Source organism: Ranitomeya variabilis, chromosome 3, assembly GCF_051348905.1.
Source record: "Ranitomeya variabilis isolate aRanVar5 chromosome 3, aRanVar5.hap1, whole genome shotgun sequence".
Classification (NCBI taxonomy): domain Eukaryota; kingdom Metazoa; phylum Chordata; class Amphibia; order Anura; family Dendrobatidae; genus Ranitomeya; species Ranitomeya variabilis.
Window position 1 is genome coordinate 30,271,108 of NC_135234.1, and position 13,723 is coordinate 30,284,830.

At 47.3% G+C, this 13,723-nt stretch overlaps 1 protein-coding gene and 1 long non-coding RNA gene across 3 annotated transcripts in view; one reads left to right on the forward strand and one right to left on the reverse strand.

The window, feature by feature from the left end:
- Positions 1-11,492, reverse strand: part of RIPPLY3 (ripply transcriptional repressor 3) — a 50,909-nt gene extending 39,417 nt beyond the window's left edge. Inside the window, exon 1 of one of the 2 annotated variants that reach the window (XM_077299387.1) lies at positions 11,191-11,492. In XM_077299387.1, the coding sequence (XP_077155502.1) occupies positions 11,191-11,294 (104 nt within the window). In that variant the 5' untranslated portion in view covers positions 11,295-11,492. Of the gene's footprint in view, positions 1-9,794; positions 10,110-11,190 lie in introns of those variants that run through there. The other variant, XM_077299388.1, reaches the window with a different exon arrangement.
- LOC143817917 (uncharacterized) overlaps positions 10,195-13,723 on the forward strand; it is a 42,747-nt gene continuing 39,218 nt past the window's right edge. The window contains exon 1 of the long non-coding RNA XR_013224206.1: positions 10,195-10,267. This is a non-coding gene — a long non-coding RNA (uncharacterized LOC143817917). The remainder of the gene's footprint in view (positions 10,268-13,723) is intronic.

Below are 13,723 nucleotides of genomic sequence, written 5' to 3' on the forward strand. Positions count from 1 at the left end.
GGAAAGAGGCCGGGAAACAAGCGTTGAACAACTTCAGTATTGTCGATCAAACTCGTTTAGCGGCCTGAACTCAGCGCACGTAAATACAACAGAAAGTCTTCTGTGTGATGTGCAATATGTTAGCATTTGGGGACCCATTTTAAACTTTGCCTAGGGCCCCACTTTGCCTAAAACCGGCCCTGCCTACAAGTGTACAAAGATATTATACAGTCACCATGTGACAAGTGGGCCTGTGTAACTTCAAATGCCAGGGCTGAATTTTAGTCCCAGTCCGGCCCTGGGTGGTGGTATTGACTGACCACAAAAATTTAATTTACCTTGAGTCTGCCAGGCGCCTGAATCCTAGACAAGCGCGCTGGTCGTTGTTTTTCTCTCGGTTTAATTTTGTGGTGTCTTACCTACCGGGTTCTAAGAATGTTAAGGCGGATGCCCTTTCTAGGAGTTTTGAGCCTGACTCCCCTGGTAATTCTGAGCCCACAGGTATCCTTAAAGATGGAGTGATATTGTCTGCCGTTTCTCCAGACCTGCGGCGGGCCTTGCAGGAGTTTCAGGCGGATAGACCTGATCGTTGCCCACCTGGTAGACTGTTTGTTCCTGATGATTGGACCAGTAGAGTCATCTCTGAGGTTCATTCTTCTGCATTGGCAGGTCATCCTGGAATCTTTGGTACCAGGGATTTGGTGGCAAGGTCCTTCTGGTGGCCTTCCCTGTCACGAGATGTGCGAGGCTTTGTGCAGTCTTGTGACGTTTGTGCTCGGGCCAAGCCTTGTTGTTCTCGGGCTAGTGGATTGTTGTTACCCTTGCCTATCCCGAAGAGGCCTTGGACGCACATCTCGATGGATTTTATTTCGGATCTGCCTGTTTCTCAGAAGATGTCTGTCATCTGGGTGGTGTGTGACCGTTTCTCTAAGATGGTCCATCTGGTTCCCTTGCCTAAGTTGCCTTCTTCTTCCGAGTTGGTTCCTCTGTTTTTTCAAAATGTTGTTCGTTTGCATGGTATTCCGGAGAATATCGTTTCTGACAGAGGGACCCAATTCGTGTCTAGATTTTGGCGGGCATTCTGTGCTAGGATGGGCATAGATTTGTCTTTTTCGTCTGCTTTCCATCCTCAGACTAATGGCCAGACCGAGCGGACTAATCAGACCTTGGAGACATATTTGAGGTGTTTTGTGTCTGCGGATCAGGATGATTGGGTTGCTTTTTTGCCTTTGGCGGAGTTCGCCCTCAATAATCGGGCCAGCTCTGCCACCTTGGTGTCCCCGTTTTTCTGTAATTCGGGGTTTCATCCTCGATTTTCCTCCGGTCAAGTGGAATCTTCGGATTGTCCTGGAGTGGATGCTGTGGTGGAGAGGTTGCATCAGATTTGGGGGCAGGTGGTGGACAATTTGAAGTTGTCCCAGGAGAAGACTCAGCTTTTTGCCAACCGCCGTCGTCGTGTTGGTCCTCGGCTTTGTGTTGGGGACTTGGTGTGGTTGTCTTCTCGTTTTGTCCCTATGAGGGTTTCTTCTCCTAAGTTTAAGCCTCGGTTCATCGGCCCGTACAAGATATTGGAGATTATTAGCCCTGTGTCCTTCCGTTTGGACCTCCCTGCATCCTTTTCGATTCATAATGTTTTTCATCGGTCATTGTTGCGCAGGTATGAGGTACCAGCTGTGCCTTCCGTTGAGCCTCCTGCTCCGGTGTTGGTTGAGGGTGAGTTGGAGTACGTTGTGGAAAAGATCTTGGACTCTCGTGTTTCCAGACGGAAACTCCAGTATCTGGTCAAATGGAAGGGATACGGTCAGGAGGATAATTCTTGGGTCACTGCCTCTGATGTTCATGCCTCCGATCTTGTCCGTGCCTTTCATAGGGCTCATCCTGATCGCCCTGGTGGTTCTGGTGAGGGTTCGGTGCCCCCTCCTTGAGGGGGGGGTACTGTTGTGAAATTGGATTCTGGGCTCCCCCGGTGGCCACTTGTGGAATTTAACTTGTGTGCATCATCCCCTCTGTTCACCTGCTCCTATCAGGATGTGGGAGTCGCTATATAACCTTGCTCCTCTGTCAGTTTCATGCCGGTCAACAATGTAATCAGTAGCCTTTCTGTGCTTGTTCCTGCTACTAGACAACTCCCAGCTAAGTTGGACTTTTGTCCTTGTGTGTTTTTGCATTTTGTTCCTGTTCACAGCTGCTGTTTCGTTACTGTGTCTGGAAAGCTCTTGTGAGCGGAAATTGCCACTCTGGTGTTATGAGTTAATGCTAGAGTCTTAAAGTAATTTCTGGATGGTGTTTTGATAGGGTTTTCTGCTGACCATGAAAGTGCCCTTTCTGTCTTCATGCTATCTAGTAAGCGGACCTCGATTTTGCTAAACCTATTTTCATACTACGTTTGTCATTTCATCTTAAATCACCGCCAATATATGTGGGGGCCTCTGTCTGCCTTTTGGGAAAATTTCTCTAGAGGTGAGCCAGGACTGTCTTTTCCTCTGCTAGGATTAGGTAGTTCTCCGGCTGGCGCTGGGCATCTAGGGATAAAAAAACGTAGGCATGCTACCCGGCCACTTCTAGTTGTGCGGCAGTTCATGGTCAGTATAGTTTCCATCTTCCAAGAGCTAGTTCTCATATATGCTGGGCTATGTTCTCTCGCCATTGAGAATCATGACAGCCCGTATCCAAGATGGCGGTTGCTCCTTCATCACACCCCGTACCGTAAGTCCGCTGCCTCGGAGTAACCTTTGATTCTGCCTTGTCCTTCAAACCGCACATCCAAGCTCTTTCCACCTCCTGTCGCCTCCAGCTCAAAAATATCTCCAGAATCCGTCCTTTCCTCAACCGTCCATCTACTAAAATGCTTGTGCATGCCCTCATCATCTCCCGCCTTGACTACTGCAACATCCTTTTCTGCGGCCTCCCTACTAACACCCTTGCACCTCTCCAGTCCATCCTTAACTCTGCTGCCCGACTTACTCATCTCTCTCCTCCGCTTCCCCCCTCTGCAAATCTCTTCACTGGCTCCCATTCCCTCAGTGTATCCAGCTCAAATTACTAATACTGACCTACAAAGCCATCCATAACCTGTCTCCTCCATATATCTCTGAACTAATCTCCCGATATCTGCCCTCACGTTATCTCCGGTGCTCCCAAGACCTCCTTCTCTCCTCCACACTTATCCTCTCCTCACCCAACCGCCTCCAAGACTTCTCCCGAATATCCCCCATCCTCTGGAATTCTTTGCCCCAACACGTCCGACCAGGGGCGTAACTACCGCGGTCGCAGGGGTCGCAATTGCGACGGGGCCCGCAGTGCTTAGGGGCCCACCCAGTCCAGCAGACTGGGCGGGCTCCTAAGAACTCTAAGCTACAAAATGGGCCGCCGGCCCTTTAAATAATTCTTCCTTACAGGCCCTGCTGCGCGTGCACTCGCGATCACGGGTGGGACTGCACTTGACCCGCAGCAGAGCCCCTCCACCGCAGAGAGCCGCACACCACTACTATAGCTGCCACTGCTCTGTGCGCACAGGACCTGTGATGAGGTCACAGGAGGGGAGGAGTCGGAGTCACATGATCAAGGGCTTCCGTGTAGTGCAGGACAGTAGTGCAGTGCTGGTTGTCATCATGCTGGAGGAGGGTAAGCTTTTGTGTGAGGTCAGGAGGGGTTTGGGTGGATGTAGCAGAGCAGTGTGTGTATGAGGTGTACAGAGCGGAGCCGTGTGTGTATGAGGTGTACAGAGCAGAGCTGGGTGTGCATGAGGTGTACGGAGCGGAGCTGGGTGTGCATGAGGTGTACGGAGCAGAGCCGGGTGTGCATGAGGTGTACGGAGCAGAGCCGGGTGTGCATGAGGTGTACGGAGCAGAGCCGGGTGTGTATGAGGTGTACGGAGCGGAGCCGGGTGTGTATGAGGTGTACGGAGCGGAGCTGGGTGTGCATGAGGTGTACGGAGCGGAGCCGGGTGTGTATGAGGTGTACGGAGCGGAGCTGGGTGTGCATGAGGTGTACGGAGCAGAGCCGGGTGTGTATGAGGTGTACGGAGCGGAGCTGGGTGTGCATGAGGTGTACGGAGCGGAGCTGGGTGTGCATGAGGTGTACGGAGCGGAGCTGTGTGTGTATGAGGTGTACGGAGCGGAGCCGGGTGTGTATGAGGTGTACGGAGCGGAGCTGGGTGTGCATGAGGTGTACGGAGCAGAGCCGGGTGTGTATGAGGTGTACGGAGCGGAGCTGGGTGTGCATGAGGTGTACGGAGCGGAGCCGGGTGTGTATGAGGTGTACGGAGCGGAGCTGGGTGTGCATGAGGTGTACGGAGCAGAGCCGGGTGTGTATGAGGTGTACGGAGCGGAGCTGGGTGTGCATGAGGTGTACGGAGCGGAGCTGGGTGTGCATGAGGTGTACGGAGCGGAGCCGGGTGTGCATGAGGTGTACGGAGCGGAGCCGGGTGTGCATGAGGTGTACGGAGCGGAGCCGGGTGTGTATGAGGTGTACGGAGCGGAGCCGGGTGTGCACGAGGTGTACGGAGCGGAGCCGGGTGTGCACGAGGTGTACGGAGCGGAGCCGGGTGTGCACGAGGTGTACGGAGCGGAGCCGGGTGTGCACGAGGTGTACGGAGCGGAGCCGGGTGTGCACGAGGTGTACGGAGCGGAGCCGGGTGTGCACGAGGTGTACGGAGCGGAGCCGGGTGTGCATGAGGTGTACGGAGCGGAGCCGGGGGTGTACGGAGCGGAGTCGGGGGTGTACGAGGTGTCGCATCTCTGCTTCAGGAAAATGGCCGCCGCGATCTCCATCTGGGCACGCGCGGCATCCTGCGGCCATTTTCCTGAAGCCGCGGCCAGCAGAGCGCCGCTTCTGCGCACGCGCGGCCAAAGGAAGATGGCCGCCCCCACCGATCACCAATGAAATGTCGCACATCACGCTATTTTCACTCCCCTGTGCAGTGGATTCGGGACCTTGGGCATGCGCACACCACTACGCCACCAACGGAAAACTAAGCAAGATCTGGGGGAAGACACCACGCCCATCTGACCAGACCAGCCTGATTGACAGGCGAAAACGACTACTTTGGTAACGTATTTCGGCAGCATAGGTGGGGAATCGGGGTCCACAAAATACACTATTGCAATGCACAGCTCAGGCCCTATTTAACAGTATTTTTATCTCATACGGAAAAAACGGGGTGACAGGTTCCCTTTAAGAGAAAGCCAAAATAACCCCGGGACAGAAGGCGAGAGCAGGGGGGAGGTGCGGGACAGAGCCGCTTTAGGCTAGTTTCACACTAGCGTTAACTGCAATACGTCGCAAATGCGTCGTTTTGCCGAAAATACGCATCCAGCAAAAGTTCTTGCTGGATACGTTTTTTCGTCATAGACTAACATTAGCGACGCATTTGCGACGCATTGCCAAACGTCGCGTCCGTTTTGCGATGCTTGGGCGTGTGGTAGTGGACCGTCGGGAGAAAAAAACCTTACATGTAACGTTTTTTGCTCCCGACGGTCCACTTTTTCCGACCGCGCATGCGCGGCCGGAACTCCGCCCCCACCTCCCCGCACTTCCCCGCACCTCACAATGGGGCAGCGGATGCGTGGGAAAAATGCATCCGCTGCCCCCGTTGTGCGGCGGAGACCACACTAGCGTCGGGAACGTCGGCCCGACGCACAGCGACGGGTTGTTCCCGACGCTAGTGTGAAACTAGCCTTAGTCAGGAGAAGCTGAGGAGCTGCAGCCGGTTTACATCAGCCACCCCTGTACCAGAGAGGAGATTGTGAGTTGTGTATATGAGCTGGTATCTCTGGTGTGTGTGTGTGTGTGTGTGTGTGTGTGGTATCTGTAGTGTGTGTGTGATAACTGTAGTATGTGTGTGATATCTGTAGTATGATGTGTGTGTGTGTGATATCTGTAGTGTGTGTATGTGTGTGTGTGTGATATCTGTTGTGTGTGTGTGTTATCTGTAGTGTGTGTGTGTGTGTTATCTGTAGTGTGTGTGTGTGTGATATCTGTAGTATGATGTGTGTGATATCTGTAGTATGTCTGTGTGTGTGTGTGATATCTGTAGTGTGTGTGTGTGATAACTGTAGTATGTGTGTGATATCTGTAATATGATGTGTGTGTGATATCTGTAGTGTGTGTAATAACTGATGTGTGTGTGTGTGTGTGATATCTGTAGTATGATGTGTGTGTGTGATATCTGTAGTGTGTGTGTGATATCTGTAGTATGTGTGTGTGTGAGGCAGCGGCGTAACTACTACGGTCGCAGCTGCAAGCGGCTCTGGCAGGTCAGGGGGCCGTGAGTCCCCTTGAGCCTGTCTCCCTTATGCTTGTGTCCCCATGTGCCAGTCTCCCTTGCCCATTAGTCCCTGTGTGTCCCCATGTGCCTGTCTCCCTTGTCCCCTTATGCTTGTGTCCCTTGTCCCCGTGTGCCAGTCTCCCTTGCCCATTAGTCCCTGTGTGTCCCCTTGAGCCTGTCTCCCTTATGCTTGTGTCCCCGTGTGCCAGTCTCCCTTGCCCATTAGTCCCTGTGTGTCCCCATGTGCCTGTCTCCTATGTCCCCTTGTGCTTGTATCAGTCTCCTTTGTCCCCTTGTGCTTGTGTCAGTCTCCTTTGCCCACTAGTCCCTGTGTGTCAGTCTCCCTTTCCCACTTGTCCCTGTGTGTCCCCTTGTGCTTGTATCCCTTGTCCCCTTGTGTCAGTCTCTTGCTCACTAGTCCCTATGTGTCCCCTTGTGCCTGTCTCCCTTGTCCCCTTGTGCTTGTCCCTTGTCCCCGTGTGTCAGTCTCCATTGCCCACTAGTCCCCTTGTATCAGTCTCCCTTGCCCACTATTCCCCGTGTGTCAGTCTCCCTTGCCCACTAGTCCGTGTCCCCGTGTGCCAGTCTCTCTTGTCCACTAGTCCCCGTGTGCCCTTTGTGTCAGTCTCCCTTGCCCACTTGTGTCAGTCTCCCTTGCCCACTAGACCCCTTGTATCCTTCTCCCCTGCCTCCTAGCCCCCATGTGTCCCCTAGTGCCTGTCTTCCTTGCCCCCTTGTTCCCTCTCCTCTGCCCCCTCGTCACCATTTGCTCGTGTCTTTGTCACTGCCCCTGTATGGAGGGGCTGCATTATACTATGAGGGGGGCTGCATTGTATTCTATGGGGCTTACATTGAATTTTATGGCGGGGGGGGCCCCATTTGGAAGTTCGCACCGGGGCCCATAACTTTGTAGTTACGCCACTGCGTCCGACTATCAACCACATTCGGTTCCTTCAGACAGAACCTGAAAACCCACCTCTTCAGGAAAGCCTACAGCCTGCACTGACCCCGCTGCCTCCTCACCACTACTGAAGCTACCGCCTCACCAACACCGGAGCTCCTGCCACCCTCAACCTATTGTCTCCTTCCCCACCATCCTGTAGAATGTAAGCCCTCAAGGGCAGGGTCCTCGCCCTTCTGTATCAGTCTGTAATTGTTAGTTTGCTTACTGTAAGTGATATCTGTAACTTGCATGTAACCCCTTCTCATGTACAGCACCATGGAATCAGTGGTGCTATATAAATAAATAATATTAATAATAATAATAATAATAATAATAAAAAAAGCAGTTCAAAAAACAAACACAGGGTGCAAAAATCTTCCCAGGTATGTACCAATCCTAATAAATGTATCCACAAAAATGGAAGCAGCACACCATAATAGAGTCAATTCACATGCAGTTTAATAGCCCATCTGGTGACGTTTCTGTCCAAAAAATGAAAAAGGTCCACATTTGTTTAGATAGATGATAGATAATAGACAGATGACAGATAGAGAGATAATAGATAGATAATAGATATATAGATAAGAGATAGATAAATGATTAATAGATAGATATATGATAGATAGATAATAGATTGATAGATAATAAATATATAGATAGATAATAGATAGATAGATAATATGTAGATAGATAATAGATACATAATAGATAGATAAAAGATATATGATAGATAACAGATGATAGATAATATGTAGATAGATAATAGATAGATGATAGATACATAATAGATAGATAATAGATAGATAAACAATATATGATAGATAGATAGTGTGAGGCTGTGGCCTCCGATATTGCTAGGGGGCGCTGTTTGTTCTCCCCAGAATGTGCATGCAGACGGATGAAGTCCATAGGTGCATGAGAGTCACAGATTTCTGGTCCGGGTTTTCCATGTGGCTGAAGGCCACAGGTTTGTGTGTGTTTAAAAACCCTGCAGTAAGGGGTATGGGTGTGTCAGGTCAGGTGTGCGAGGTGCACGTCAGTGTCAGTCTGGTGTGTGCTGGTCTGCAGAGTGCATGGAGGCACAGGCCAGCAGAGCCAGCACCCAGGGCAGCTGAATAGCCTGGCACCCGCAGCGTACACAGAGATGCAAGTCGTCCATGGTACTGGTCTCGGATGTGGACAGTCCTGTGCCCGGAGGTGGATGTCCTGTGCCCAGAGGAGTCGGATGTGGACAGTCCTGTGCCCGGAGGTGGATCTCCTGTGCCCGGAGGAGTCGGATGTGGACAGTCCTATGCCCGGAGGTGGATGTCCTGTGCCCGAAAGAGGACTAGCATGTGCAACGATTGCAAACAGGTGGATATGGTGCCCGGCTGCTATCCGGGGGATATCCTGAACTATGTATGGCTGTGTGAGTAAAGAGTCTGTAAAGAGACTGTGATACAGCGATGCAGGACACCCACAAGAACTAGTCAGAGAGGGCTGGTGTGTGTAGTGTCTGCAACATATGAGGCTGTGTGTATGGAGACGTATAGAGACTGTGAGATGGCGTGTGGTCGCCCAGGGAAACTGGACAAGGGAAGTCTGGCCTGTTCAGGGACCGCAAATCTAAAGCCATGTGATATGTATTGCTTTGAACTGGTGTAAACTGATCACTGAAGTTATATGCATTTATGTGAATTGGACTTTAATGCTGTGAAGAAACACATAAAAGAGACTTTTGTGTTTGAATTTGTGGGTCACTGCTTCTTCACTGCGTACGATGCTACTGCAGCTTTACAATAGATAGAACAATAGATAGATACGATAGATAGATCTATAGATAGATAATAGATATGAGAGAGATGATAGATAGATAATAGATAGATGATAGATAATAGAGAGATGATAGATCTATAGATAATATATATATATATAGATAATAGATATGAGATAGATATGAGATAGATAATAGATAGATAGATAATAGATTATAGATAATAGATAGATGATAGATAATAGATAGATGATAGATCTATAGATAATATATATATATATAGATAATAGATATGAGATAGATATGAGATAGATGATAGATAGATAATAGATTATAGATAATAGATAGATGATAGATAATAGATAGATGATAGATCTATAGATAATATATATATATATATAGATAATAGATATGAGATAGATATGAGATAGATATGAGATAGATGATAGATAGATAATAGATTATAGATAATAGATAGATGATAGATAATAGATAGATGATAGATCTATAGATAATATATATATATATAGATAATAGATATGAGATAGATATGAGATAGATAATAGATATGAGATAGATGATAGATATGAGATAGATGATAGATAGATAATAGATGATAGATAATAGAGAGATAGATGATAGATAATAGATAGGAGATAGATAATAGATAGATGATAGATCTATAGATAATATATATATAGATATGAGATAGATACTCATCCTCTCTGTGTGTTACGGTTGCTGTGCTCTGTACGTACAGTACACATATACAGTATATATGTATTTCCTCCATTATAACCATTACCCGGTTGGATAGCACTGGGTAAACACGTCCCGTTCGGCGCCATTACCTGCACATACAGCCATCGTGCGGCCGTTACCTGCGCTTGTTGACTGTAGTGAGGGGACTACAACTCCCACATTCCTCCCGGCATTGTCCATACATAAAACAGACCTCAGCCTTTATAGAAAAGTCCTTATTTTGCCAGTAACTCCCCACAGAGCAAACAGCGCAGAAGAGGCCGGTGTATTATGTGGAGGCCGTGTAATATTAACCAGCATTTATGAGGCGGCTTTCTGCTCCGCTTCTTTACAATTACACTTCAAAGGCCCCGGCCTGCAAACACTCGGGGCTGAGGAGACAGCGCTAATCCCATAATTAACAGGTAAAGGGGGAAAAGCCACAGACATCTGTATTATGTCTCAGACACGGCCTCCTGACACCACTGTGCGCAGCCTGGGACCTGTCAGCACCTTCCCGAGATGTAGCAGAGAGGAGGTTGTCATCAGGATGTGTTATCTGTGGTGTTACATAGGACTGCAGGTAGTGATGAGCGAACGCGCTGGGATAAGGTGTTATCCGCCATGCTCGGTGCTAACAGAGTGTCTTCAGCGTGCTCGAAAAATATGTGCGAGAATATTAGACTGCGTGCGAGTTATTACAGTCAGTGTACAGCGACGTGGAATATGGCGGCGCTATAGAATCACTACAAAATAGACGCATAGAGTAACAGTATAGAAAAGAATGATAAGGCATCTGATTAATCTACTATAAACTTAATATTCCTCCATTTTGCTTTATTTGCCCGGTTTGTATTTTGTATCTTATTTCAAGTTTTATGACGGAGCAAATGTAAAAATAAATAATAAAAGAAGGCAAAAATCATCCAAAACATACAAAAGCGAATGCAATATATTTTACATGTGTAAACTGAGCGCTCCTAATTTGTTCTCTGGTTCTCTAAAGCCAATAAAAGAAATCAAAAATCCATTAAGGTTTAAGAGCGAAAATAATAAAAAATTGTTACAATTAAAATGTATATAAAAAAAGAAAAGAACATTTTGGAAAAATATTTTACACTCAAAATAGTTTTGAAAAAAAAAGCAATATTAATTGCAAAAAAAAAATAAAATAGCAAAACAAAGCAAAATAAAGAAAAATGGAAAAATGAAATGTTCTGGGATTCTCCATTAAGGTTTAAGAGTAAAAATAGGTAAAAATTGTAGTAATTAAAATGTACAAAAGAAAAGAACACTTTGAAAAAATATTTAACACTCAGAATAGTTGGGGGAAAAATAAGACAATGTCAATTGCAATAAACAATAGCAAAACAAAGCTTTTTTATTTTTGCAAAAAAAAAATAAAAAAAAATGGAAAAATAAAATGTTCTGGGATTCTTTATACAAAAAGTGTCCAGATACAATGAAGATTATATATATATGTTTCCACCTGGCAGGGCCGCTTACCTTTCCCCTGGGCCAGGATGTGTTGGGTCGGGGCTATCCGTGCCCCTGGAGCAGTGACACATGTGGGCTACTGTGGCCTTCAGAGTGTAGTGTGCAGAGTCCATAGTGCGGAGATCAGACTAGTACCTCGGCTTGCTGCGGACTGACTGGCAGATCCATCCAGGCTCCTTTATCTTAGCTCTCACCATAGGTAAACAAGGCGTCAGGTAAAGGGGAGGAGGAAGGATCAGAGTCCTCCACCTTCAGGGGTCTGCAGAAAGTGCTGCCTTCTCAGGTCACCAGAGACAGGGATGACCAAAGTGCTGACGGTAGGTGCTCCATCACACACCGGCCACCGGCCATACCCTACTGATACCATACATTATGTATCTACTACCAAAATAAAATAAGATATTAAAATCCTGATCCAGGACGTCATGGCGGCTTTGATATTCCTTTATTATTAAATGTAATTTTAGTCCAAAAGGCAAACGCAAAACTTGTAAAATTATGTCCAATTTTTAAAAATTCTGGATTGGATTTATTTCATACCCTTCTTCTTAGATCAACCATCGACATAAAAAAAAAATCAAGATTTTATTCATTAATATAGCGCCATCATACATTATCATCACTGTCCCCATTGGGGCTCACAAGCTGGATTCCTTATCGGTATGTCTTTGGAGTGTGGGAATAAACCGGAGAACCCAGAAGAAACCCACACAAACATGGGGAGAACATACAAACTCCTTGTAGATGTAGTCCTTGGTGGGATTTGAACCCAGGACCCCAGCGCTGCAGTGCTAACCACTGAGCCACCATCAGAATCACCCAAAAAGTTGATTCCCGCAAGAACCCCCATCAGAGCCATTGACTAGAACGAAGCCAATTGAGTCACGGAGCCACCACCGGCCTCCGTCCTGGCAGTATACGGCTTTTTTTCACATATGCACAAAAACGAGGCAAACCACCAAACCGTGATAAAGAGGAATAATGTGCCAGGATGGTGGACGGACAGTGTGTGCACAGCGACTCCGGCAGGGCTCTGTTAGGGTTCCTGTGGGAATACAGTCTCTGATATAGCACTTGCTGAAAGCACAATATAAATACAATCCGAGCCTTATGGGTATGGGCGCTTCCCGACTTTTTCCTGATGGGTGATATTGGGGAAAAAGAAGGATCGGTATGTTAAATTAGATCACCGATCCTCTTGTGTCAGTGGGAGATAAGCTGCCCCTAGAGGGGTCTGGTAAATTCATTGGGGTATATCTACTGTATATCTACCGTCTAAACTTTTGGCCAGTTTCACTTGTCCGACATTCATAGGCTGTGATGGCCGAACCGACCAGAGCCGGAGGCCGCAGTCAAAACACGGACAACGATCGCATCACAGTGATCGGACTGGCCGGTGGCTCTGCTGACCTAAGCGAGACAGCCGGTATTTCTATGCAACTGTCGTGCACAGGTGAGGAGAGCCGACGTCCGGTCCGAGCATTGGGATGGGATTGTTGTCTGTGTTATATCGTGGTGTGACTGTACCCTATCATAGGAATATAAGAAGCTGTCAAGTGACCTGCGGCATCACAGTCCATGAATGCTAGACGTATGAAACCAGTCTTAGACAGTCCGGACTTAAAGTAGATAGCCTTAAAATGGTTGATAAAAGGTTTAATATAGGTCTGGATCTGGATGAAATTAATTTGGTTCATGCTGTTCAATAAATTTGGCGCATCTTTAAAGTTTTCAGCAGTCTCATTATCATCACAGAAAATAATAATTTACAATAGGTGATGACACAGCTCACCTCCTCCTCCTGTACAATGACTGATTACACCTCTATATACAGTAGATAACACAGGATCCACCATTCACAATAGATGATGTCACAGCTCGCCTCCTCCTCCTGTACAATGAATGATAACACCTCTATATACAGTAGATAACACAGGATCTACCATTCACAATAGGTGATGTCACAGCTCACCTCCTCCTCCTGTACAATGACTGATAACACCTCTATATACAGTAGATAACACAGGATCTACCATTCACAATAGGTGATATCACAGCTCACCTCCTCCTCCTGTACAATGACTGGTAACACCTCTATATACAGTAGATAATACAAGATCCACCATTCACAATAGGTAATGTCACAGCTCACCTCCTCCTCCTGTACAATGACTGATACCTCTACACCGTAGATAACACAGGATCCATCATTCACAATAGATGTCACAGCTCACCTCCCCCTCCTCTACAATGACTGATAACACCTCCATATACAGTAGATAACACAGGATTCACCATTCACAATAGGTGATGTCACAGCTCACCTCCTCCTCCTGTACAATGAATGATAACACCTCTATATACAGTAGATAACACAGGATCTACCATTCACAATAACTGATGTCACAGCTCACCTCCTCCTCCTGTACAATGACTGATAACACCTCTATATACAGTAGATTACACAGGATCCACATTCCCAATAGGGATATCACAGCTCACCTTTTCCTGTTCAATGACTGATAACACCTCTATGTACAGT